The sequence below is a fragment of the Odontesthes bonariensis genome, chromosome 12 (genome assembly GCF_027942865.1).
Source record: "Odontesthes bonariensis isolate fOdoBon6 chromosome 12, fOdoBon6.hap1, whole genome shotgun sequence".
Taxonomy (NCBI): domain Eukaryota; kingdom Metazoa; phylum Chordata; class Actinopteri; order Atheriniformes; family Atherinopsidae; genus Odontesthes; species Odontesthes bonariensis.
In genome coordinates this window covers 613,269-636,965 of record NC_134517.1, presented here as the reverse complement: position 1 = coordinate 636,965, position 23,697 = coordinate 613,269, and the positions used below count along the sequence as shown (strand labels likewise).

General features: G+C 50.6%; 2 protein-coding genes across 5 annotated transcripts in view; both read right to left on the bottom strand.

Annotated features, from left to right (window-relative positions):
• Window positions 1-4,406, bottom strand: part of pknox1.1 (pbx/knotted 1 homeobox 1.1) — a 30,023-nt gene extending 25,617 nt beyond the window's left edge. For 2 of the 3 annotated variants that reach the window (XM_075478889.1, XM_075478890.1), the window contains exon 1: window positions 2,881-4,305. In XM_075478889.1, coding sequence (XP_075335004.1) covers window positions 2,881-2,931 — 51 coding nt within the window. In that variant the 5' untranslated portion in view covers window positions 2,932-4,305. Of the gene's footprint in view, window positions 1-2,880; window positions 4,306-4,326 lie in introns of those variants that run through there. The other variant, XM_075478888.1, reaches the window with a different exon arrangement.
• Window positions 4,407-4,800: 394 nt separating this feature from the next.
• ndufv3 (NADH:ubiquinone oxidoreductase subunit V3) lies at window positions 4,801-21,517 on the bottom strand. 2 transcript variants are annotated; one of them, XM_075478886.1, is made up of 4 exons: window positions 21,414-21,517; window positions 20,815-20,926; window positions 7,510-8,646; window positions 4,801-5,056 (listed from the first exon to the last, which is right to left on the bottom strand). In XM_075478886.1, exons 1-4 carry the CDS (start codon window positions 21,456-21,458, stop codon window positions 4,881-4,883), a joined length of 1,470 nt encoding a protein of 489 aa, XP_075335001.1. In that variant the 5' UTR covers window positions 21,459-21,517; the 3' UTR covers window positions 4,801-4,880. The 2 variants fall into 2 exon arrangements, with proteins under 2 accessions (XP_075335001.1, XP_075335002.1); XM_075478887.1 differs by having other exon boundaries at window positions 7,510-8,643.
• Window positions 21,518-23,697: the final 2,180 nt, after the last annotated feature.

Sequence of the window (23,697 nt, the reverse complement as noted above, 5' to 3'; positions counted from 1 at the left end):
GGAGAGGAGTCAAAGCAGGAGAAGAGTCAAACCAGGAGAGGAGTCAAACCAGGAGAGGAGTCAAAGCAGGAGAGGAGTCAAACCAGGAGAAGAGTCAAAGCAGGAGAGGAGTCAAAGCAGGAGAGGAGTCAAAGCAGGAGAGGATTCAAACCAGGAGAGGATTCAAACCAGGAGAGGAGTCAAAGCAGGAGAGGAGTCAAAGCAGGAGAGGAGTCAAAGCAGGAGAAGAGTCAAAGTAGGAGAGGAGTCAAACCAGGAGAGGAGTCAAAGCAGGAGAAGAGTCAAAGCAGGAGAGGAGTCAAAGCAGGAGAGGATTCAAACCAGGAGAGGAGTCAAAGCAGGAGAGGAGTCAAACCAGGAGAGGAGTCAAACCAGGAGAGGAGTCAAACCAGGAGAGGAGTCAAAGCAGGAGAGGAGTCAAAGCAGGAGAAGAGTCAAACCAGGAGAGGATTCAAAGCAGGAGAGGAGTCAAAGCAGGAGAGGATTCAAACCAGGAGAGGAGTCAAAGCAGGAGAGGAGTCAAACCAGGAGAGGAGTCAAACCAGGAGAGGAGTCAAAGCAGGAGAGGAGTCAAAGCAGGAGAAGAGTCAAACCAGGAGAGGATTCAAAGCAGGAGAGGAGTCAAAGCAGGAGAAGAGTCAAACCAGGAGAGGATTCAAACCAGGAGAGGATTCAAACCAGGAGAGGAGTCAAAGCAGGAGAGGAGTCAAAGCAGGAGAGGAGTCAAAGCAGGAGAAGAGTCAAAGTAGGAGAGGAGTCAAACCAGGAGAGGAGTCAAAGCAGGAGAAGAGTCAAAGCAGGAGAGGAGTCAAAGCAGGAGAGGATTCAAACCAGGAGAGGAGTCAAAGCAGGAGAGGAGTCAAACCAGGAGAGGAGTCAAACCAGGAGAGGAGTCAAACCAGGAGAGGAGTCAAAGCAGGAGAGGAGTCAAAGCAGGAGAAGAGTCAAACCAGGAGAGGATTCAAAGCAGGAGAGGAGTCAAAGCAGGAGAGGATTCAAACCAGGAGAGGAGTCAAAGCAGGAGAGGAGTCAAACCAGGAGAGGAGTCAAACCAGGAGAGGAGTCAAAGCAGGAGAGGAGTCAAAGCAGGAGAAGAGTCAAACCAGGAGAGGATTCAAAGCAGGAGAGGAGTCAAAGCAGGAGAGGAGTCAAACCAGGAGAAGAGTCAAAGCAGGAGAGGAGTCAAAGCAGGAGAGGAGTCAAACCAGGAGAGGAGTCAAAGCAGGAGAGGAGTCAAACCAGGAGAGGAGTCAAAGCAGGAGAGGAGTCAAAGCAGGAGAGGAGTCAAAGCAGGAGAAGAGTCAAAGCAGGAGAGGAGTCAAAGCAGGAGAAGAGTCAAAGCAGGAGAGGAGTCAAAGCAGGAGAAGAGTCAAACCAGGAGAGGAGTCAAAGCAGGAGAGGAGTCAAAGCAGGAGAGGAGTCAAACCAGGAGAAGAGTCAAAGCAGGAGAGGAGTCAAAGCAGGAGAGGATTCAAAGCAGGAGAGGAGTCAAAGCAGGAGAGGAGTCAAAGCAGGAGAGGATTCAAACCAGGAGAGGATTCAAAGCAGGAGAGGAGTCAAAGCAGGAGAGGAGTCAAAGCAGGAGAAGAGTCAAAGCAGGAGAGGATTCAAAGCAGGAGAGGAGTCAAAGCAGGAGAGGATTCAAACCAGGAGAGGAGTCAAAGCAGGAGAGGAGTCAAACCAGGAGAAGAGTCAAACCAGGAGAGGAGTCAAAGCAGGAGAGGAGTCAAAGCAGGAGAGGAGTCAAACCAGGAGAAGAGTCAAAGCAGGAGAGGATTCAAACCAGGAGAGGAGTCAAAGCAGGAGAGGAGTCAAACCAGGAGAAGAGTCAAACCAGGAGAAGAGTCAAAGCAGGAGAGGAGTCAAAGCAGGAGAGGAGTCAAAGCAGGAGAGGAGTCAAAGCAGGAGAGGATTCAAAGCGGAGAGGATTCAAAGCAGGAGAAGAGTCAAAGCAGGAGAGGATTCAAAGCAGGAGAGGAGTCAAAGCAGGAGAGGATTCAAAGCAGGAGAGGAGTCAAAGCAGGAGAGGATTCAAAGCAGGAGAGGAGTCAAAGCAGGAGAGGAGTCAAAGCAGGAGAGGATTCAAACCAGGAGAGGAGTCAAACCAGGAGAAGAGTCAAACCAGGAGAGGAGTCAAACCAGGAGAGGAGTCAAAGCAGGAGAGGAGTATTCTCTTCAGAGCGTCATTTTAAACCAACGTCAATTATACATGACGTGTGACACACCTGCATCACGCGACCCATGTTTGGTTACAACCGAACAGTTGGATTACTTCTGTCAGATTGGCATTAAATCTGTTTGTGACAAAGGAGATATTTACTTTTAAGGTGTGGGACTAATGGCCTCGGCCCCTTAAGGTGCCCAAACAAACGTATACAAAGATGCACAGCTGTATCCTTGCTTATGTCCCTGAAATATTTGGCTAAGAATGATTTCCAGGTCAATGGCTGGAGGACTGATGAGGCTAAAATGGGATAAATGAGGTGAACCTCATGTATACATGCCCAACAGGGCCCTATCATCTGCAAAGCTCCACGGGCTGGGAGCCAAACACCGCCCCAGCATCCACGGCCGTCTTAGGGTTAATGAGCTATAACTGTGGCTTTATAAAGCATCACTGATGTCAAGTATGGTGTTTGTGTGTCAACATGTTGTTTACAGTGATGTTGAAGCATCAACTCTGCTTGTGTTGTATGGTTACATGCTGAAAATGTTGGGCTGACTTATCACAACTAAAAATAAGAGGAGGATCATCAGCTGTATCACTTTAACATGGAGGTGTGAGGACCGGAAACATTATTCTTCTTTATTGCTGTGTTGGATCATGTTGAGTACAGTTCATCCACTTTTGTGTCGGCCCCCAGGTCTCTCTGCACCCACCTGCTGCTCTCCCTTTGGGTATTTGTCTATGGAGACCGACTGGGCTGCCATCACGTTCACTGCAGACTCTGCAAACACTGGGGCATTATAGAGAGCAGGGACAGGTGGCCAACCTGCACAGTACACAGTTCAGTTAGACTGAAATAATGCAACTGCATCACACACATCATCACTCTGTACACTCAACTGCTGGGACTGACGGACAGGGACTGTTCATGTTAATAACTGCTGTGTCAGGAGAGTATGAAAACCTGAAATTATATGAATTATTCCTTTAAATCAGCATGAGAGCAGATGCTAAAAAAATAACTGATACACGTCGACCTCAAGTCTTCTGTTTGCTTCATGCAGCCTGAGGTAATGGAGATGTATTTGGTGTCACTGAGGTACATGCAGCTTAATTTCCTCGCACCTTATCCGGGCCACTCCTGAACTCAAATAAAAGTCTGAGCCTCCGTTAACGTCGCGCTGCTACTTCTGCTCAACACACCCACCACGATTTAGCTGTTAGCCTGTTAGCTGCTGCTGGCGGCAAGGGGACATCAAAGTTTCACTAAACAGCTTCTGGGTTAACATCGGGCGGCTATCTAACTATGAGAGTCCATAAACAGCAGCATGGCTGGAGTGAGCCCCCCCCCACACAATGTTGAGCCATTTCATAACAACGCAAACACATTAGCACTGTTAGCTAAACAGCAGGCTAACCAGCGCGGCTAGCTAACTAATAATAACGTTTTTCATGCTGAGATGGCGCAACCTAAACGTTGTTAGGCACCATATTAAGCGAGGGGGGGTTCTCAGTATTAAAGAACAACAACTGCTTCAGGAGAAAAAACATTTTAAAACACGCTAACGTTGCTAGCAGGTTGTTAAAAAAAAGAAAAAAAAAAGACGTTCCTGCGGATTGATACGAATCGAGTCGTTTGGCCAAGTAATCTGACATCTCCGGTTACTTTGGCGTTTATTAATGGCCAGTTTAAATGAGTACGTATTTATTGTCAGCTGTATGCAGCAATCAGACGGCAACAACGCGAAGAAGCACTGGCCGCACACGAGGATAGCCGGGCTGATCCTCAAATCCTTCCCCCAGCAGTCAATCAATCATGCGGGGACAGCTGCTCGCTGCCTGCCTCCCCTCCTCTAACCCTCCGCGCTAACGCTGCTACTGCCGGGCCTCGTTTGCAGCTCTCGCCCTTTGCTTTTCCACAGTCCTCCTCTGCCCCCAAAACGCCGACATATTTTTTTTTCTACCCCCTCCCCTGTATAGATTTTTTTATTTTTTATTATTATTCTTCCCGTCGCTGTGCCGCTTCTCCTTCCCTTTCAAAAATGCCGTCCGCCGCCTTGGCTAGGTCCACGCTCCTCGCCCCGGGGCATTTTTTCGTGCAGCCCAGATTGTTTGATTGATAGGGAACGGAAAAAGAAGGATTTTGAGTGACAGCTTACCTGAGTGCCAATCTTCGTCACACTGACAAGCGTTTGCAGCAATCGGGACCCGCAGTTGTCGTGTTGCGTCATCGCGTAAGGGCACGCAGCGGCTCCGGGCTCATGAATATGTATGAGGCGGGCGGAGACATGGCGGAGTCCCTCTGCGCCCCGCTGGGCTTTTGTCAGGCAAACGCTCTTCTCTGCCCTCATCTGCACATTAGATTTTTACCACCGCGTCCAGCAGCTCCACACACGCTGCTTTGCGCATTTATCTTGGATCCATATCTTCATGTGCTTGTTGTTTATTCCTCTAACAGCCATCAGGGTAATGTGTGCACGTGGATGGGTGCCAGATGCCTGCTCATTCAGCTCTATTTAAATGCCCCCCCTCCCTCGAGGCTGGGGACCGACATGAAAGGAGTGTTTGATCTTTCCCTTTACACGCCACCTCCCTGATAGAAGACTAAAAAGCATCACATCAGGCAGAAAGGGTTCATTTCTCACTTTTAATAACTTTAGATTTCCATGTTCACCATCATTAGTAAGCAGCGCTCTGCCAGTGGTCAGCTCCCCTAGTGTCTGGGCGAGGGTCTGCCAGAGGAGGGCTGAGGGAGGCGAAACTTGGCCATCTCAACATCCAGGTCTGCGAATGTGTACGGGTTGTAGGTGTGGTGCTGGCAGTTCTGGTAAGTGCTGTTGTCAAAGGGCTCCTCGGGCTCCTGGGGCCCCAGAGCTGCTGCTGCTGCTTCTGCACAAAGAAGGGAGGTGATAATACAGGCATGAGACGGGCAGCCTCCTGCGTCTCCCCCTGTGCCAACACACAACACAACTGTTGCATGTTCTAAGGGGACATTTTCACATGCTTTTTAATGGCGGAGCGTTTCTGACAACAGCAGAGGGCGGTGCAATCTGAAGATGGAAACAAACATGGAGAGAAAGTAAAGACAGGAGAGCTCATTTCCATCAGACAGGCTTTAAAAACAAGCTTTAATGCTGTCAGTAATCCCACATGCATGATGCTTAAAGAGAAGCTTCACAGGTGAATCTGCCTGGAAGCAGTCTCAGGACAAACTCTCACAATCACAGAAGACATTTCAAGACCCACGCCATGTTTCCATGAGTCCTCCAACCGTCCCCAGGAGAAGAACAGATTAATGAGGTCAGGCAAAAGAAAGGAAGCAGGCTCACCCAGCAGTCTGGGAAGGGTGGGACAGTTTAACAGAGGGAGCTTAGGTTAGAGAGCAAAACATCTGTCCAGCTGCTGGTCCAGCTGCTGGTCCAGCTGCTGGTCCAGCTGCTGCTCCAGCTGCTGCTCCAGCTGCTGCTCCAGCTGCTGCTCCAGCTGCTGCTCCAGCTGCTGCTCCAGCTGCTGCTCCAGCTGCTGCTCCAGCTGCTGTCAGGGACGTCCTCACTGCATCAGAACCACGTGCACTCTAACAGCACTGTTAGCGTTAGTTAACCTTCCAGGAGTGTGCATCCACCCCCCTCTGTGTGCATCCACCCCCCTCTGTGTGCATCCACCCCCCTCTGTGTGTGCATCCACCCCCCTCTGCGTGTGCATCCACCCCCCTCTGCGTGTGCATCCACCCCCCTCTGTGTGCATCCACCCCCCTCTGCGTGCATCCACCTCCCTCTGCGTGCATCCACCCCCCTCTGCGTGCGCATCCACCTCCCTCTGCGTGCGCATCCACCTCCCTCTGCGAGCTTAGGTTAGAGAGCAAAACATCTGTCCAGCTGCTGGTCCAGCTGCTGCTCCAGCTGCTGGTCCAGCTGCTGCTCCAGCTGCTGCTCCAGCTGCTGCTCCAGCTGCTGCTCCAGCTGCTGCTCCAGCTGCTGCTCCAGCTGCTGCTCCAGCTGCTGCTCCAGCTGCTGTCAGGGACGTCCTCACTGCATCAGAACCACGTGCACTCTAACAGCACTGTTAGCGTTAGTTAACCTTCCAGGAGTGTGCATCCACCCCCCTCTGTGTGCATCCACCCCCCTCTGTGTGTGCATCCACCCCCCTCTGCGTGTGCATCCACCCCCCTCTGCGTGTGCATCCACCCCCCTCTGCGTGCATCCACCTCCCTCTGTGTGCATCCACCCCCCTCTGCGTGCATCCACCTCCCTCTGCGTGCATCCACCCCCCTCTGCGTGCGCATCCACCTCCCTCTGCGTGCGCATCCACCTCCCTCTGCGAGCTTAGGTTAGAGAGCAAAACATCTGTCCAGCTGCTGGTCCAGCTGCTGCTCCAGCTGCTGCTCCAGCTGCTGCTCCAGCTGCTGCTCCAGCTGCTGCTCCAGCTGCTGTCAGGGACGTCCTCACTGCATCAGAACCACGTGCACTCTAACAGCACTGTTAGCGTTAGTTAACCTTCCAGGAGTGTGCATCCACCCCCCTCTGTGTGCATCCACCCCCCTCTGCGTGTGCATCCACCCCCCTCTGTATGCATCCACCCCCCTCTGCGTGCGCATCCACCTCCCTCTGCGTGCGCATCCACCCCCCTCTGTGTGCATCCACCTCCCTCTGCGTGCGCATCCACCCCCCTCTGCGTGCGCATCCACCCCCCTCTGCGTGCGCATTCACCTCCCTCTGTGTGCATCCACCCCCCTCTGCGTGCGCATTCACCTCCCTCTGTGTGCATCCACCCCCCTCTGCGTGCGCATCCACCTCCCTCTGCGTGCGCATCCACCCCCCTCTGCGTGCGCATTCACCTCCCTCTGTGTGCATCCACCCCCCTCTGCGTGCGCATCCACCTCCCTCTGCGTGCGCATCCACCCCCCTCTGCGTGCGCATCCACACCCCTCTGCGTGTGCATCCACCCCCCTCTGCGTGCATTCACCTCCCTCTGTGTGCATCCACCTCCCTCTGTGTGTATCCACCTCCCTCTGCGTGTGCATCCACCCCCCTCTGCGTGCATTAACCTCCCTCTGTGTGCATCCACCTCCCCGTGCGTGCATCCACCTCCCCCTGTGTGCATCCACCTCCCTCTGTGTGCATCCACCTCCCTCTGTGTGCATCCACCCCCCTCTGTGTGCATCCACCTCCCTCTGACCCCAGCAAGCAGAGACCAGGTTAGGTGTTAGTGTGATGGAGCAGGCTGCTAACACCGTCAGTCTAACACCCGACGGTTCACAGAGAGAAAAGGACGGCCGCCTGTAGGGATTCCACAGAGAAAGGGGTATAGATGTGGAGGAAGGAGTAGGGTGGTGTAGTGTGTACCCTCAGGCTGTTCAGCTGGGGCCTCCGCCTGCAACTCCTCTCCAGCTGCCTCAGTTAGGACAGGGGCAGGGTCCACCAGCTCCTCTGCAGGCCTGGGGGCTTCAGCTTCTTCTGCAGGGAGGGTGGTGTCCGGCTCCACAGCAGCTTCTTCTGCAGGGAGGGTGGTGTCCGGCTCCACAGCAGCTTCTTCTGCAGGGAGGGTGGTGTCCGGCTCCACAGCAGCTTCTTCAGCTGGGGCAGCTTCTGTTTCTACAGCTTTTACTGGAGGTGGAGCCGGTGTCACAGCTGGAGCTGGACTTTCAGCTCCACCAGGGAGAGATGAACCACCTTCAGCCTCCACATGAGCAGCTTCTACAGCAGCATCAGCTGGAACTGGTGGGCTGGAGAGCTCTGCTGCATCCTGTGAGGCCCCTGACTCTTGCACCGCAGGTTGAGCTGGCTCTGAGGACGCTGCCGGCTCTGAGGACGCTGCCGGCTCTGAGGACGCTGCCGGCTCTGAGGACGCTGCCGGCTCTGAGGACGCTGCCGGATCTGAGGACGCTGCCGGCTCTGAGGACGCTGCCGGATCTGAGGACGCTGCCGGCTCTGAGGACGCTGCCGACTCTGAGGACGCTGCCGGCTCTGAGGACGCTGCCGGCTCTGAGGACGGTGCCGGCTCTGAGGACGCTGCCGCCTCGTGTGCGGCCTCAGCTTCTGGAGTGTCTTCTGTGGCTCTGGTGGCTGTGGACGCCTGCACTTCTTCCTTCTGTAGCAGTGACTGTGAGGGCTCTGAAGGGGAGGACTTCTTATCTTCAGAGTCAGAGTCAGAGTCGGAGTCACTGGATGATGACGAGGACGATGAGTCATCAGCTGCTGAATCAGGCTCAGAGGCTGCGACGGGAGCGACTGGAGCTCTGTCTTCAGGGCGAGCTGCACCAGCTGCAGGTGGAGTGATGTCAGTGATGACCTGAGCAGGGTCCAGGTCGTGCACCGGTTCAGATGAAGCCCAGGCGGCTGCCTCCACCTGCGCTACAGTGGAAGCAGAGACGGGTTCGGGTCCACCTACAGACTGAGCTCCGGGCTCTGAAAGTCTAACTGGAAAGGCAACCGCAGTCTTGTAGGCGAGCAGGGTCGCTCTCTCTTCTGGAACATCTGCTGCTGAAGAAAATGGTGAGTGGGACACGAGCAGGTAAATAGTAACAAAAGTTTCACAGTAAAACCACCCAAAGACGCGATTTCCTACAACTTTATCTGATACCCAGAAAGGACTGGGGCCAAAAACCATGATCCCTGATACTTTCAGATAGAATATTCTGTTCATATTCAGAATACTGGTGATATCTGCTGGATCTGAACACATCTGGAAACGTTTGTATGCTCAGACAGCACCACGTAACCCTGAAGTAACCCTGAAGTGACCCTGAAGTTACCGTAAAGTGACCCTGAAGTTACACTGAAGTGACCCTGAAGTTACACTGAAGTGACCCTGAAGTTACCCTGAAGTGACCCTGAAGTGACCCTGAAGTAACCCTGAAGTGACACTGAAGTGACCCTGAAGTGACCCTGAAGTTACACTGAAGTGACCCTGAAGTTACACTGAAGTGACACTGAAGTAACCCTGACGTTACACTGAAGTTACACTGAAGTGACCCTGAAGTGACCCTGACGTTACACTGAAGTGACCCTGAAGTGACCCTGACGTTACACTGAAGTTACACTGAAGTTACCCTGAAGTGACCCTGAAGTAACCGTAAAGTGACCCTGAAGTGACCCTGAAGTGACCCTGAAGTGACACTGAAGTGACCCTGAAGTGACCCTGAAGTTACCCTGAAGTGACCTTGAAGTGACCCTGAAGTGACCCTGAAGTTACACTGAAGTGACCCTGAAGTGACCCTGAAGTGACACTGAAGTTACCCTGAAGTGACCCTGAAGTTACACTGAAGTTACCCTGAAGTTACCCTGAAGTGACCCTGAAGTTACAATGAAGTTACACTGAAGTGACCCTGAAGTTACACTGAAGTGACCCTGAAGTGACCCTGAAGTGACCCTGAAGTTACCCTGAAGTGACACTGAAGTGACCCTGAAGTGACACTGAAGTGACCCTGAAGTTACACTGAAGTTACACTGAAGTAACCCTGAAGTTACCCTGAAGTAACCCTGAAGTTACACTGAAGTTACCCTGAAGTAACCCTGAAGTAACCGTAAAGTGACCCTGAAGTTACCCTGAAGTGACCCTGAAGTGACGCTGAAGTGACCCTGAAGTGACCCTGAAGTGACCCTGAAGTAACGCTGAAGTTACCCTGAAGTGACGCTGAAGTTACGCTGAAGTGACCCTAAAGTGACCCTGAAGTAACCCTGAAGTTACCCTGAAGTAACCCTGAAGTTACACTGAAGTTACCCTGAAGTAACCCTGAAGTAACCGTAAAGTGACCCTGAAGTTACCCTGAAGTGACCCTGAAGTGACCCTGAAGTGACCCTGAAGTGACCCTGAAGTGACGCTGAAGTGACGCTGAAGTGACCCTGAAGTGACCCTCAAGTTACACTGAAGTGACCCTGAAGTTACACTGAAGTGACCCTGAAGTGACCCTCAAGTTACCCTGAAGTGACCCTCAAGTTACACTGAAGTGACCCTGAAGTAACACTGAAGTGACCCTGAAGTGACCCTCAAGTTACACTGAAGTGACCCTGAAGTGACCCTCAAGTTACACTGAAGTTACACTGAAGTGACACTGAAGTGACCCTGAAGTGACCCTCAAGTTACACTGAAGTTACAATGAAGTAACCCTGAAGTGACCCTCAAGTTACACTGAAGTGACCCTGAAGTGACCCTCAAGTTACACTGAAGTTACAATGAAGTAACCCTGAAGTGACCCTCAAGTTACACTGAAGTGACCCTGAAGTGACCCTCAAGTTACACTGAAGTGACCCTGAAGTGACCCTCAAGTTACCCTGAAGTGACCCTCAAGTTACACTGAAGTGACCCTCAAGTTACACTGAAGTGACCCTGAAGTGACCCTCAAGTTACACTGAAGTGACACTGAAGTGACCCTGAAGTGACCCTCAAGTTACACTGAAGTTACAATGAAATAACCCTGAAGTTATAATGAAGTGACCCTGAAGTTACAATGAAGTGACCCTGAAGTGACCCTGAAGTGACCCTCAAGTGACCCTCAAGTGACCCTCAAGTGACCCTGAAGTAATCCTGAAGTGACCCTGAAGTGACCCTGAAGTTACAATGAAGTTACACTGAAGTTACCCTCAAGTGACCCTGAAGTGACCCTGAAGTTACAATGAAGTTACCCTGAAGTGACCCTAAAGTGACCCTGAAGTGACCCTCAAGTGACCCTGAAGTGACCCTCAAGTGACCCTGAAGTTACCCTCAAGTGACCCTGAAGTGACCCTGAAGTTACCCTGAAGTGACCCTGAAGTGACCCTGAAGTTACCCTGAAGTGACCCTGAAGTTACACTGAAGTTACCCTGAAGTAACCCTGAAGTAACCCTGAAGTTACACTGAAGTTACCCTGAAGTGACCCTGAAGTAACCCTGAAGTGACCCTGAAGTGACCCTGAAGTAACCCTGAAGTGACCCTGAAGTGACCCTGAAGTGACCCTGAAGTGACCCTGAAGTGACCCTGAAGTTTCCTTCTGCTTTCAGGACTGCCAGAGTCACTCCTCTTCTAAAGAAACCAGCTCTGGACCCTTCAGAGATCAAGAATTACAGACGGTATCCTTTCTACCCTTCCTGTCTAAAACTCTTGAACAACTTTAAACAACTGCCCTCTTACCTCCACCAGAACAACCTCTTGGACCCCCACCAGTCCGGGTTCAAGGTGGGCCACTCACCTAACTCTCTCTCTTCTGTCCTGGTTCTCCTGGACCTGTCTGCAGCATTTGACACAGTGAACCACCACATCCTTCTCTCTACCCTGGAGGGAATGGGGGTCTCTGGCTGTGCACTCTCCATGTTCTCATCCTACCTGACAGGTCGCTCCTACCAGGTCACACTGAGAGGGTCTGTGTCAAACCCACGCAGGCTCACCACTGGGGTTCCACAAGGTTCGGTCCTGGGTCCTCTTCTTTTCTCCCTCTACACATCCTCTCTTGGTTCTGTCATCCACTCCCATAACTTTTCCTACCACTGCTATGCAGATGACACCCAGCTGATTCTGTCTTTTCCCCCTTCTGACACCCACTTGGGGAAATCAGTGACCCGTTGGGTGACATCTCTGGGTGGATGTCGATGCACCACCTTAAGCTCAACCTGGACCAGACTGAGCTGGTGTTTCTCCCGGGGAAGGGATGCCCATTCAGAGACCTGGCCATCACCATGGATGACTCTGTGGTGACATCAACCCGGACCGCGAGGAATCTGGGTGTGACCCTGGAGGACGAACTGTCGTTCTCGCCAAACATCGCATCAGTGACCCGTTCCTGCCGATTCCTCCTCTACAACATCCGGAGGATTCGCCCCTTCCTCACCGACAAGGCAGCACAGGTGCTCATCCAGGCTCTTGTCATCTCCCGCCTGGACTATTGCAACTTGCTCCTTGCTGGCGCCCCGGCTTCTGCCATCAGACCTCTGGAGCTGGTTCAGAAAGCTGCTGCTCGTCTGGTGTTCAACCTCCCCGAGTTCTCCCACACCACTCCCCTTCTCCGCTCTCTACACTGGCTCCCTGTAGCTGCAGCATCCAGTTTCAGACTCTGGTGCTGGCCTACAGGGCAGTGGAAGGAACAGCTCCTTCATACCTCCAGGCTGTGGTCCAGCCCTACACCCCCGCCCGACCACTTGGCTCTGCGGCCTCCAGGCGGCCGGTTGCCCCCCTCACTCAGCGGTCCCTGCGCACCATCCACACGGTCACGGCTTTTCTCTGTTCTGGCCCCCCGATGGTGGAACGATCTCCGACTTATGTCAGGACAGCTGAGTCGCTGCCCATCTTTGGCCGCAGGCTGAAAACCCATCTCTCCAGGAAACACTACCCCGCTCCGCCCTCTGAGGACATCACCTGCTTCCTCCCAGCTCCTTACGCACTTATTTGTTTCCTAAATTGTCTTCCCATCTGTCTCTGTACCTAACTTACTGCACTTACTGTAGCACTAGTTATGCTCTTAGCTGTTTGGTTTTGGAAGGAAATGCACTGATGATTTCTTGTGACCTGAAGTTCTTTTGCCTACCGATGTTGAACACACTGATTGTAAGTCGCTTTGGATAAAAGCGTCTGCAGAATGAACGTAATGTAATGTAATGTTACCCTGAAGTTACCATGAAGTTCCCTGAAGTTAACCCTGAAGTTACACTGAAGTTAGCCTCAAGTGACCCTGAAGTGACCCTGAAGTGACCCTGAAGTGACCCTCAAGTGACCCTGAAGTGACCCTCAAGTGACCCTGAAGTAACCCTGAAGTAACCCTGAAGTGACCCTGAAGTGACCCTCAAGTGACCCTCAAGTGACCCTGAAGTTACAATGAAGTGACCCTGAAGTTACCCTCAAGTGACCCTGAAGTGACCCTGAAGTGACCCTGAAGTGACACTGAAGTTACCCTGAAGTTACCCTCAAGTGACCCTCAAGTGACCCTGAAGTTACACTGAAGTTACCCTGAAGTTACAATGAAGTTACCCTGAAGTGACCCTGAAGTTACACTGAAGTTACCCTGAAGTGACTCTGAAGTTACCCTGAAGTAACCCTCAAGTGACCCTGAAGTAATCCTGAAGTGACCCTGAAGTTACACTGAAGTGACCCTGAAGTGACCCTGAAGTAACCCTGAAGTGACCCTGAAGTGACCCTGAAGTGACCCTGAAGTGACCCTGAAGTTACCCTGAAGTTACACTGAAGTGACCCTGAAGTGACCCTGAAGTGACCCTGAAGTGACCCTGAAGTTACACTGAAGTTACCCTGAAGTTACCCTGAAGTGACCCTCAAGTGACCCTCAAGTTACAATGAAGTTACAATGAAGTTACCCTGAAGTGACCCTGAAGTTACCCTAAAGTTACCCTGAAGTGACCCTGAAGTGACCCTGAAGTTACACTGAAGTTACACTGAAGTGACCCTGAAGTTACCCTGAAGTAACCCTGAAGTTACACTGAAGTTACCCTCAAGTGACCCTGAAGTGACCCTGAAGTAACCCTGAAGTTACACTGAAGTGACCCTGAAGTTACCCTGAAGTAACCCTGAAGTTACACTGAAGTTACCCTCAAGTGACCCTGAAGTGACCCTGAAGTGACCCTGAAGTAACCCTGAAGTATCCCTGAAGTGACCCTGAAGTAACCCTGAAGTAACCCTGAAGTAACCTTGAAGTGACCCTGAAGTTACACTGAAGTGACCCTGAAGTAATCCTGAAGTGACCCTGAAGTTACACTGAAGTGACCCTGAAGTAACCCTGAAGTGACCCTGAAGTTACACTGAAGTGACACTGAAGTGACACTGAAGTTACCCTCAAGTGACCCTCAAGTGACCCTCAAGTGACCCTCAAGTGACAATGAAGTTACCCTGAAGTTACCCTGAAGTGACCCTAAAGTGACCCTGAAGTTACACTGAAGTGACCCTGAAGTTACACTGAAGTGACCCTGAAGTGACCCTCAAGTTACACTGAAGTGACCCTGAAGTGACCCTCAAGTTACCCTGAAGTGACCCTCAAGTTACACTGAAGTGACCCTGAAGTGACCCTGAAGTGACACTGAAGTTACACTGAAGTTACACTGAAGTTACCCTGAAGTGACCCTGAAGTTACACTGAAGTGACCCTCAAGTTACACCGAAGTGACCCTGAAGTGACCCTCAAGTTACACTGAAGTGACCCTGAAGTGACCCTCAAGTTACACTGAAGTGACCCTGAAGTGACCCTGAAGTGACCCTGAAGTTACCCTGAAGTTACCCTGAAGTTACACTGAAGTGACACTGAAGTAACCCTCAAGTTACACTGAAGTGACCCTCAAGTTACACTGAAGTGACCCTGAAGTGACCCTGAAGTGACACTGAAGTGACCCTGAAGTGACCCTGAAGTTACACTGAAGTGACCCTGAAGTTACACTGAAGTTACACTGAAGTGACACTGAAGTAACCCTGAAGTTACACTGAAGTGACCCTCAAGTTACACTGAAGTGACCCTGAAGTGACCCTGAAGTTACCCTGAAGTGACCCTGAAGTTACACTGAAGTGACACTGAAGTGACCCTGAAGTGACCCTGAAGTTACCCTGAAGTGACACTGAAGTGACACTGAAGTTACACTGAAGTGACCCTGAAGTTACCCTGAAGTTACACTGAAGTGACCCTGAAGTGACACTGAAGTTACCCTGAAGTTACCCTGAAGTGACACTGAAGTGACACTGAAGTTACCCTCAAGTGACCCTCAAGTGACCCTCAAGTGACCCTCAAGTGACCCTGAAGTTACACTGAAGTGACCCTGAAGTAACCCTGAAGTGACCCTGAAGTGACCCTGAAGTGACCCTGAAGTGACCCTGAAGTTACACTGAAGTGACACTGAAGTGACCCTGAAGTTACAATGAAGTTACACTGAAGTGACCCTCAAGTGACCCTCAAGTGACCCTCAAGTTACAATGAAGTTACCCTGAAGTTACAATGAAGTTACACTGAAGTGACCCTCAAGTTACACTGAAGTGACCCTGAAGTGACCCTCAAGTTACACTGAAGTGACCCTGAAGTGACCCTCAAGTTACACTGAAGTGACCCTGAAGTGACCCTGAAGTTACAATGAAGTTACACTGAAGTTACACTGAAGTTACCCTGAAGTTACCCTCAAGTGACCCTCAAGTGACCCTCAAGTGACACTGAAGTGACACTGAAGTGACACTGAAGTGACCCTGAAGTGACACTGAAGTTACACTGAAGTGACCCTGAAGTGACCCTCAAGTTACACTGAAGTGACCCTGAAGTGACCCTGAAGTTACAATGAAGTTACACTGAAGTTACCCTGAAGTTACCCTGAAGTTACCCTGAAGTTACCCTCAAGTGACCCTCAAGTGACCCTCAAGTGACCCTCAAGTGACACTGAAGTGACACTGAAGTGACCCTGAAGTGACACTGAAGTTACACTGAAGTGACCCTCAAGTTACACTGAAGTGACCCTGAAGTGACCCTCAAGTTACACTGAAGTGACCCTGAAGTGACCCTCAAGTTACACTGAAGTGACCCTGAAGTGACCCTCAAGTTACACTGAAGTGACCCTCAAGTTACACTGAAGTGACCCTGAAGTTACACTGAAGTTACCCTGAAGTAACCCTGAAGTGACCCTGAAGTTACACTGAAGTGACCCTCAAGTTACACTGAAGTGACCCTGAAGTGACCCTCAAGTTACACTGAAGTGACCCTGAAGTGACCCTCAAGTTACACTGAAGTGACCCTGAAGTGACCCTCAAGTTACCCTGAAGTGACCCTCAAGTTACACTGAAGTGACCCTGAAGTGACCCTGAAGTTACCCTGAAGTTACATTGAAGTTACACTGAAGTTACACTGAAGTGACACTGAAGTGACCCTGAAGTAACCCTGAAGTTACACTGAAGTGACCCTCAAGTTACACTGAAGTGACCCTGAAGTGACCCTGAAGTTACCCTGAAGTGACCCTGAAGTTACACTGAAGTGACACTGAAGTGACCCTGAAGTAACCCTGAAGTTACCCTGAAGTGACACTGAAGTGACCCTGAAGTTACACTGAAGTGACCCTGAAGTGATCCTGAAGTTACACTGAAGTGACCCTGAAGTGACCCTGAAGTTACCCTGAAGTTACACTGAAGTTACACTGAAGTTACACTGAAGTTACACTGAAGTAACCCTGAAGTTACAATGAAGTAACCCTGAAGTTACAATGAAGTTACCCTGAAGTTACAATGAAGTTACCCTGAAGTTACAATGAAGTTACCCTGAAGTTACCCTGAAGTGACCCTGAAGTTACACTGAAGTTACCCTGAAGTTACCCTGAAGTAACCCTGAAGTTACACTGAAGTTACCCTCAAGTGACCCTGAAGTGACCCTGAAGTAACCCTGAAGTGACCCTGAAGTGACCCTGAAGTAACCTTGAAGTAACCCTGAAGTAACCCTGAAGTGACCCTGAAGTAACCCTGAAGTGACCCTGAAGTGACCCTGAAGTAACCCTGAAGTGACCCTGAAGTGACCCTGAAGTGACCCTGAAGTTAACCTGAAGTTTCCTTCTGCTTTCAGGACTGCCAGAGTCACTCCTCTTCTAAAGAAACCAGCTCTGGACCCTTCAGAGATCAAGAATTACAGACGGTATCCTTTCTACCCTTCCTGTCTAAAACTCTTGAACAACTTTAAACAACTGCCCTCTTACCTCCACCAGAACAACCTCTTGGACCCCCACCAGTCCGGGTTCAAGGTGGGCCACTCACCTAACTCTCTCTCTTCTGTCGTTGTTCTCCTGGACCTGTCTGCAGCATTTGACACAGTGAACCACCACATCCTTCTCTCTACCCTGGAGGGAATGGGGGTCTCTGGCTGTGCACTCTCCATGTTCTCATCCTACCTGACAGGTCGCTCCTACCAGGTCACACTGAGAGGGTCTGTGTCAAACCCACGCAGGCTCACTCAGAGGGTTCCACAAGGTTCGGTCCTGGGTCCTCTTCTTTTCTCCCTCTACACATCCTCTCTTGGTTCTGTCATCCACTCCCATAACTTTTCCTACCACTGCTATGCAGATGACACCCAGCTGATTCTGTCTTTTCCCCCTTCTGACACCCACTTGGGGAAATCAGTGACCCGTTGGGTGACATCTCTGGGTGGATGTCGATGCACCACCTTAAGCTCAACCTGGACCAGACTGAGCTGGTGTTTCTCCCGGGGAAGGGATGCCCGTTCAGAGACCTGGCCATCACCATGGATGACTCTGTGGTGACATCAACCCGGACCGCGAGGAATCTGGGTGTGACCCTGGAGGACGAACTGTCGTTCTCGCCAAACATCGCATCAGTGACCCGTTCCTGCCGATTCCTCCTCTACAACATCCGGAGGATTCGCCCCTTCCTCACCGACAAGGCAGCACAGGTGCTCATCCAGGCTCTTGTCATCTCCCGCCTGGACTATTGCAACTTGCTCCTTGCTGGCGCCCCGGCTTCTGCCATCAGACCTCTGGAGCTGGTTCAGAAAGCTGCTGCTCGTCTGGTGTTCAACCTCCCCGAGTTCTCCCACACCACTCCCCTTCTCCGCTCTCTACACTGGCTCCCTGTAGCTGCAGCATCCAGTTTCAGACTCTGGTGCTGGCCTACAGGGCAGTGGAAGGAACAGCTCCTTCATACCTCCAGGCTGTGGTCCAGCCCTACACCCCCGCCCGACCACTTGGCTCTGCGGCCTCCAGGCGGCCGGTTGCCCCCCTCACTCAGCGGTCCCTGCGCACCATCCACACGGTCACGGCTTTTCTCTGTTCTGGCCCCCCGATGGTGGAACGATCTCCGACTTATGTCAGGACAGCTGAGTCGCTGCCCATCTTTGGCCGCAGGCTGAAAACCCATCTCTCCAGGAAACACTACCCCGCTCCGCCCTCTGAGGACATCACCTGCTTCCTCCCAGCTCCTTACGCACTTATTTGTTTCCTAAATTGTCTTCCCATCTGTCTCTGTACCTAACTTACTGCACTTACTGTAGCACTAGTTATGCTCTTAGCTGTTTGGTTTTGGAAGGAAATGCACTGATGATTTCTTGTGACCTGAAGTTCTTTTGCCTACCGATGTTGAACACACTGATTGTAAGTCGCTTTGGATAAAAGCGTCTGCAGAATGAACGTAATGTAATGTAATGTTACCCTGAAGTTACCATGAAGTTCCCTGAAGTTAACCCTGAAGTTACCCTGAGGTAACCCTGAAGTTACCCTGAGGTAACCCTGAGGTAACCCTGAAGTTACCCTGAGGTAACCCTGAAGTTACCCTGAAGTAACCCTGAAGTTACCCTGAGGTAACCCTGAGGTAACCCTGAAGTAACCCTGAGGTAACCCTGAAGTTACCCTGAGGTAACCCTGAAGTTACCCTGAAGTTACCCTGAGGTAACCCTGAAGTTACCCTGAAGTTACCCTGAGCTGCCTGCAGCCGGGCTGACTGGTTCAGAGGGAGAGGACAGCAGGAATTCTGCTCTGCTAAACTAAAGATGGGATCCTGAGATAACAGCTGTTCCAAAGAGTTATTTCCTGATTGTGGGAAAATGCAGAACAATCGCAGCAGAAAAGCTCTGAATGTGTTGAGCTTAATAAGGTCAGAAACAAAAAGGGTGAAGGGTGAACCCAGTGAAGAGGGTTAGGGTAGGTTACCCTATCAGGGTAGGTACCCTAACCCTTTACAATAAGTAAAACATACCAGCAGCCTCTTTCACATGTTTGTGCAGATTGTAGAACAGATAATGGCTGAAAACAGAAGAGACTCCTGAGTGTGAGCAACTTTCTCCTGCTGTCTCATGTCATCACCATTCTTTGGGAGTCTAATGGAAATGTTTCTATAAATTATGCGTCTCTTTGGGACGGCACTGTGGGGCCGAACCCTCCCAGGGTTACCCTAACCCACACTGTGGGGCTGTTCTCTGTTGGGCCTAACCCTCCCAGGGTTACCCCATCCCGCACTGTGGGGCTGTTCTCTGTGGGGTTACCCTAACCCGCACTGTGGGGCTGTTCTCTGTTGGGCCTAACCCTCCCAGGGTTACCCCATCCCGCACTGTGGGGCTGTTCTCTGTGGGGTTACCCTAACCCGCACTGTGGGGCTGTTCTCTGTGGGGTTACCCTAACCCGCACTGTGGGGCTGTTCTCTGTGGGGTTACCCTAACCCGCACTGTGGGGCTGTTCTCTGTGGGGTTACCCCATCCCGCACTGTGGGGCTGTTCTCTGTGGGGTTACCCTAACCCGCACTGTGGGGCTGTTCTCTGTGGGGTTACCCCATCCCGCACTGTGGGGCTGTTCTCTGTGGGGTTACCCTAACCCGCACTGTGGGGCTGTTCTCTGTGGGGCTGTTCTCTGTGGGGTTACTCTAACCCGCACTGTGGGGCTGTTCTCTGTGGGGCTGTTCTCTGTGGGGTTACTCTAACCCGCACTGTGGGGCTGTTCTCTGTGGGGTTACCCTAACCCGCACTGTGGGGCTGTTCTCTGTGGGGTTACCCCATCCCGCACTGTGGGGCTGTTCTCTGTGGGGTTACCCTAACCCGCACTGTGGGGCTGTTCTCTGTGGGGTTACCCCATCCCGCACTGTGGGGCTGTTCTCTGTGGGGTTCCCCTAACCCGCACTGTGGGGCTGTTCTCTGTGGGGCTGTTCTCTGTGGGGCTGTTCTCTGTGGGGTTACTCTAACCCGCACTGTGGGGCTGTTCTCTGTGGGGTTACTCTAACCCGCACTGTGGGGCTGTTCTCTGTGGGGCTGTTCTCTGTGGGGTTACTCTAACCCGCACTGTGGGGCTGTTCTCTGTGGGGTTACTCTAACCCGCACTGTGGGGCTGTTCTCTGTGGGGCTGTTCTCTGTGGGGTTACTCTAACCCGCACTGTGGGGCTGTTCTCTGTGGGGTTACTCTAACCCGCACTGTGGGGCTGTTCTCTGTGGGGCTGTTCTCTGTGGGGTTACTCTAACCCGCACTGTGGGGCTGTTCTCTGTGGGGCTGTTCTCTGTGGGGTTACTCTAACCCGCACTGTGGGGCTGTTCTCTGTGGGGTTACTCTAACCCGCACTGTGGGGCTGTTCTCTGTGGGGTTACTCTAACCCGCACTGTGGGGCTGTTCTCCACACCAAAAGTGAAGGTTGTTATTTTTGTTGCCAGTTTTGGCAATTTGCTAAATTTATTGTATCAAATTAGGATTTCCATTTGACAGTAACTAATAAACGTCCTGACTAGTTTTGGATCTTGCTTGAAAAATTCAGATGAAAATAAAAAGGTCACTCAGTATTCAGCACTTTTTTTTTTTTAAGATTTCTGCGTATTCTTTAAGCTTAGATTCTTTAAGCTTAGATTCTTTAAGCTTGGATTCTTTAAGCTTGGATTCTTTAAGCTTGGATTCTTTAAGCTTGGATTCTTTAAGCTTGGATTCTTTAAGCTTAGATTCTTTAAGCTTGGATTCTTTAAGCTTGGATTCTTTAAGCTTAGATTCTTTAAGCTTCACAGAAGCAGCTTCACCAACTCAGATGAAAAAGAGAAGTCTGTATTACATACTAATTGTATGGTCAGACTGTGAGTGATGCTCACAGAAGAAGCAGAGATTAGCTTTGAAGTCAGCAGTGTTGTTATTCATGTACAGCACTTTGTTTCAGCCACGGCTGTTTTAAAGGGCTTTATAAATAAAGTTGAGTTAAATCTCACACACACAGTAGAACGGATTAAAGTCAGCCAAAAGAACCAAAGTGCCTCACTTTTTCCTGCAGCTTTGGTCTTCTTCACTGGTTTGGTGGGTTCTTCAGCTCGAGTGCAGAACCAAGCAGCCGGGCGGTTCCCCAGGATGCCCCAGCTATCCGCCTGCAGACACTGCAGAGCACACACAGCACCAGAACCTTTCATTCATGTACATATGCATTTCCATGTCTGTATAACATGTTAACTGTTTCCTGTTTTATGGAGATACATGAAGAAGGGAGGGCTGGAGCAGACGCTGGGACAGAACCATGAACCAGAACTGTACCATGCAAGCAGTCTGGATCCTGCGCCAAACAGAGAAACGATGTAGTTTTCATGCCCCTTTTCACTCTGTTGGTAATTTCTGCCCCACTGAGCGGTAACACCGTGTTTCTCTGTTTGTTTCTCTGTTTTCGGACAAACATTCCGCAGGACCCAACCGGTGTGGCCACTGCGGCCGCTGGGGCCGCTTCAGGGTCAGCGGGAAGGAGACCGGCGGCTGCCCGCTCCCCGTTCCGCCTCCCCGGCCCTCACCACACCGCATGTTCGCCTTTATCGAGCTGTCAGATACTAACAGGGCACATTTTAAACGCTTCACACACATTTCAATCATTGTTACCTTCAGAGAACCCAGTCGCCCCAAACGCAGCAAGTGGGCCGCCATTTTGTTCTTCTACTGTTGTGCTCCGGTCAGAAACTCGTACTGCAGCACTATAGTTCCACACTGACGGAAACCAGCAGTTAATCCGTTAGACAATCTTTTCACATTCCAACTGTCCAGATGTCCTGATTCAGCCCTCACTTCTGTATTTATGTATAAAAATAGGAAACAGCTGCAGGGATTCACTGAAACAAATGGTCAGAAGCAGAGTTAGTTCAGTTCTGAGCAGCTTTAAAGTGAATATCTACTCTGAGCTCCTTTCTCCTCCAGCACAGCCTGAACCCTCTCAGACGAGCTTTCTGTCCTTTCTTTAAGGAGTCTTCAGGAATAGTTCTCCAGGCTTCTTGAAGGACATCCCAAAGCTCTTCTTTGGATGTGGGCTGCCTTTTGTTGCGTTCTCTGCCAACATGATCCCACACTGCTTCAGTAATGTTGAGCTCCGGGCTCTGGGGAGGATTCATCCCTCCATCAGACCTGCTGCCGCTGATTTTCAGCCCACTTCTTGTGTCCTTTGGCACAGCTCAGCCTTTTCTCCCCGTTTCCCTTCCTTAAGAACGGCTTCCTGACAGCCACCCTTCCATGGAGCCCATTTCTGATGAGGCTTGGGCCAACAGCAGATGGATCAGCTGAAGGTCCAGATGCATCTCTCAGCTCCTGTGTCAGGTCTTTGCTGGATTTCTTCCTCTTTCTTAAGGACATCACTTTCAGATCCTGTTCATCTGCTGTAGATAGTTCTTTAGGCCTGACACTTCTTCTTTTGTCCCCCACTTGTCCAGTTTCCTCAAATGTTTTAAGGACACACTGCACACCATGCTGAGATATGCCAAGTTTTCAGCTAACAGCTCTTTGGGAATCACCTTGTTGCTGCAGAAATCCTGTTTTCTGTCTGTCACACTGTGTTATCTTTGCTGTTTTTCACACATGCAGCTAAAGAAATGGGAACAAATGATGTGTCTCTGTGACAGGCTGCTGGGAACAAAGAGCCTAAAGATCCAGTTTAAAATGGCTTCTTTGCTAAGTTGTCTGTTCTGTGTGGACACAACACTGGTTCATCTCCTTATTGAAGTCATGGACACTATGTCTCCTGGGCAAAGACTTGGCTTGTTTTAAGGGATATTGTATCCGAGGTAATTAGTACATATTGGTCATCTACCCATTTATGAAGGCCCCATGGGTTTGGGGCAACATATTCTGACATCCAGTCAATCTCTTTTTAAGTGAAAACATTGCTTATTTCAGCAACAAAATGTCAAACATTCTGAATGTGTTACAAAAGCATGGCTCCATAGTTTACTTTTTGGTTTATCATAGATCAATAAAAAGTTACTGATCCAACCATCAAGTCACCTGCAAAACACTAAGAAACCAAGTTTATTCTTTTTGTGTCCTCAGTCAGTTGTTTTGTATACATATTTTACATGTATTCATACACATATATGTATATATGAGGAATTTTGTAAACCCTATTCACCAAGCTTATTTTAAATAATTGTACATGTATGTATGTCTCTTTCACTGTTCATTATCTATGTGTGAAAACTTTATGCAAACTAAAGTCACAATCGCAAGAATCGTCATTGATATTTTCTCTCCTTGCTCAGTTCACACAGGGACAAACTGTTGCCTCAAACCTTTGTAAACCTGAGACAGACAAAAATAAAACCCAAAAATTGGACAAAGTGAAACATCTTCCAGAGGTTTGTTTAATATTCTTCAAGCCTTGAAGCAGAATCACACACTGCTGCTGCTCTGGGTTGTAGCTCATAGCAGATGCCACCAGGTGGCAGTAAAGACTCACAGTAGATTTATTGTGGCTAAGTTTTTCCCTGCAGTGACTCTCTGCCATTTGCCCTGCATTTTGTTATTAAGCCAGATGAAATTAAGGAAGATGAAAAACTTAATGCAGCTATACTGCGCACTTGTTGTTCCTCATATTCTAGTTTTATTCGTACTACATAAGAGCACATCGACTGGTGTCTTTGTAAATGCATAATAATATTCTTTGCAGAAATGACAACATTTGTCCATCCATCATCTTCCGCTTCTCCGGGGATCGGGTTGCGGGGGCAGCAGCTTGAGCAGAGAAACCCAGACGTCCCTGCCCCCGGCCACTTCCTCCAGCTCTTCTGGGGGGACCCCGAGGCGTTCCCAGGCCAGCCGAGAAACATAGTCTCTCCAACGTGTCCTGGGTCTTCCCCGGGGCCTCCTCCCAGTGGGACGGGCCCGGAACACCTCACCAGGG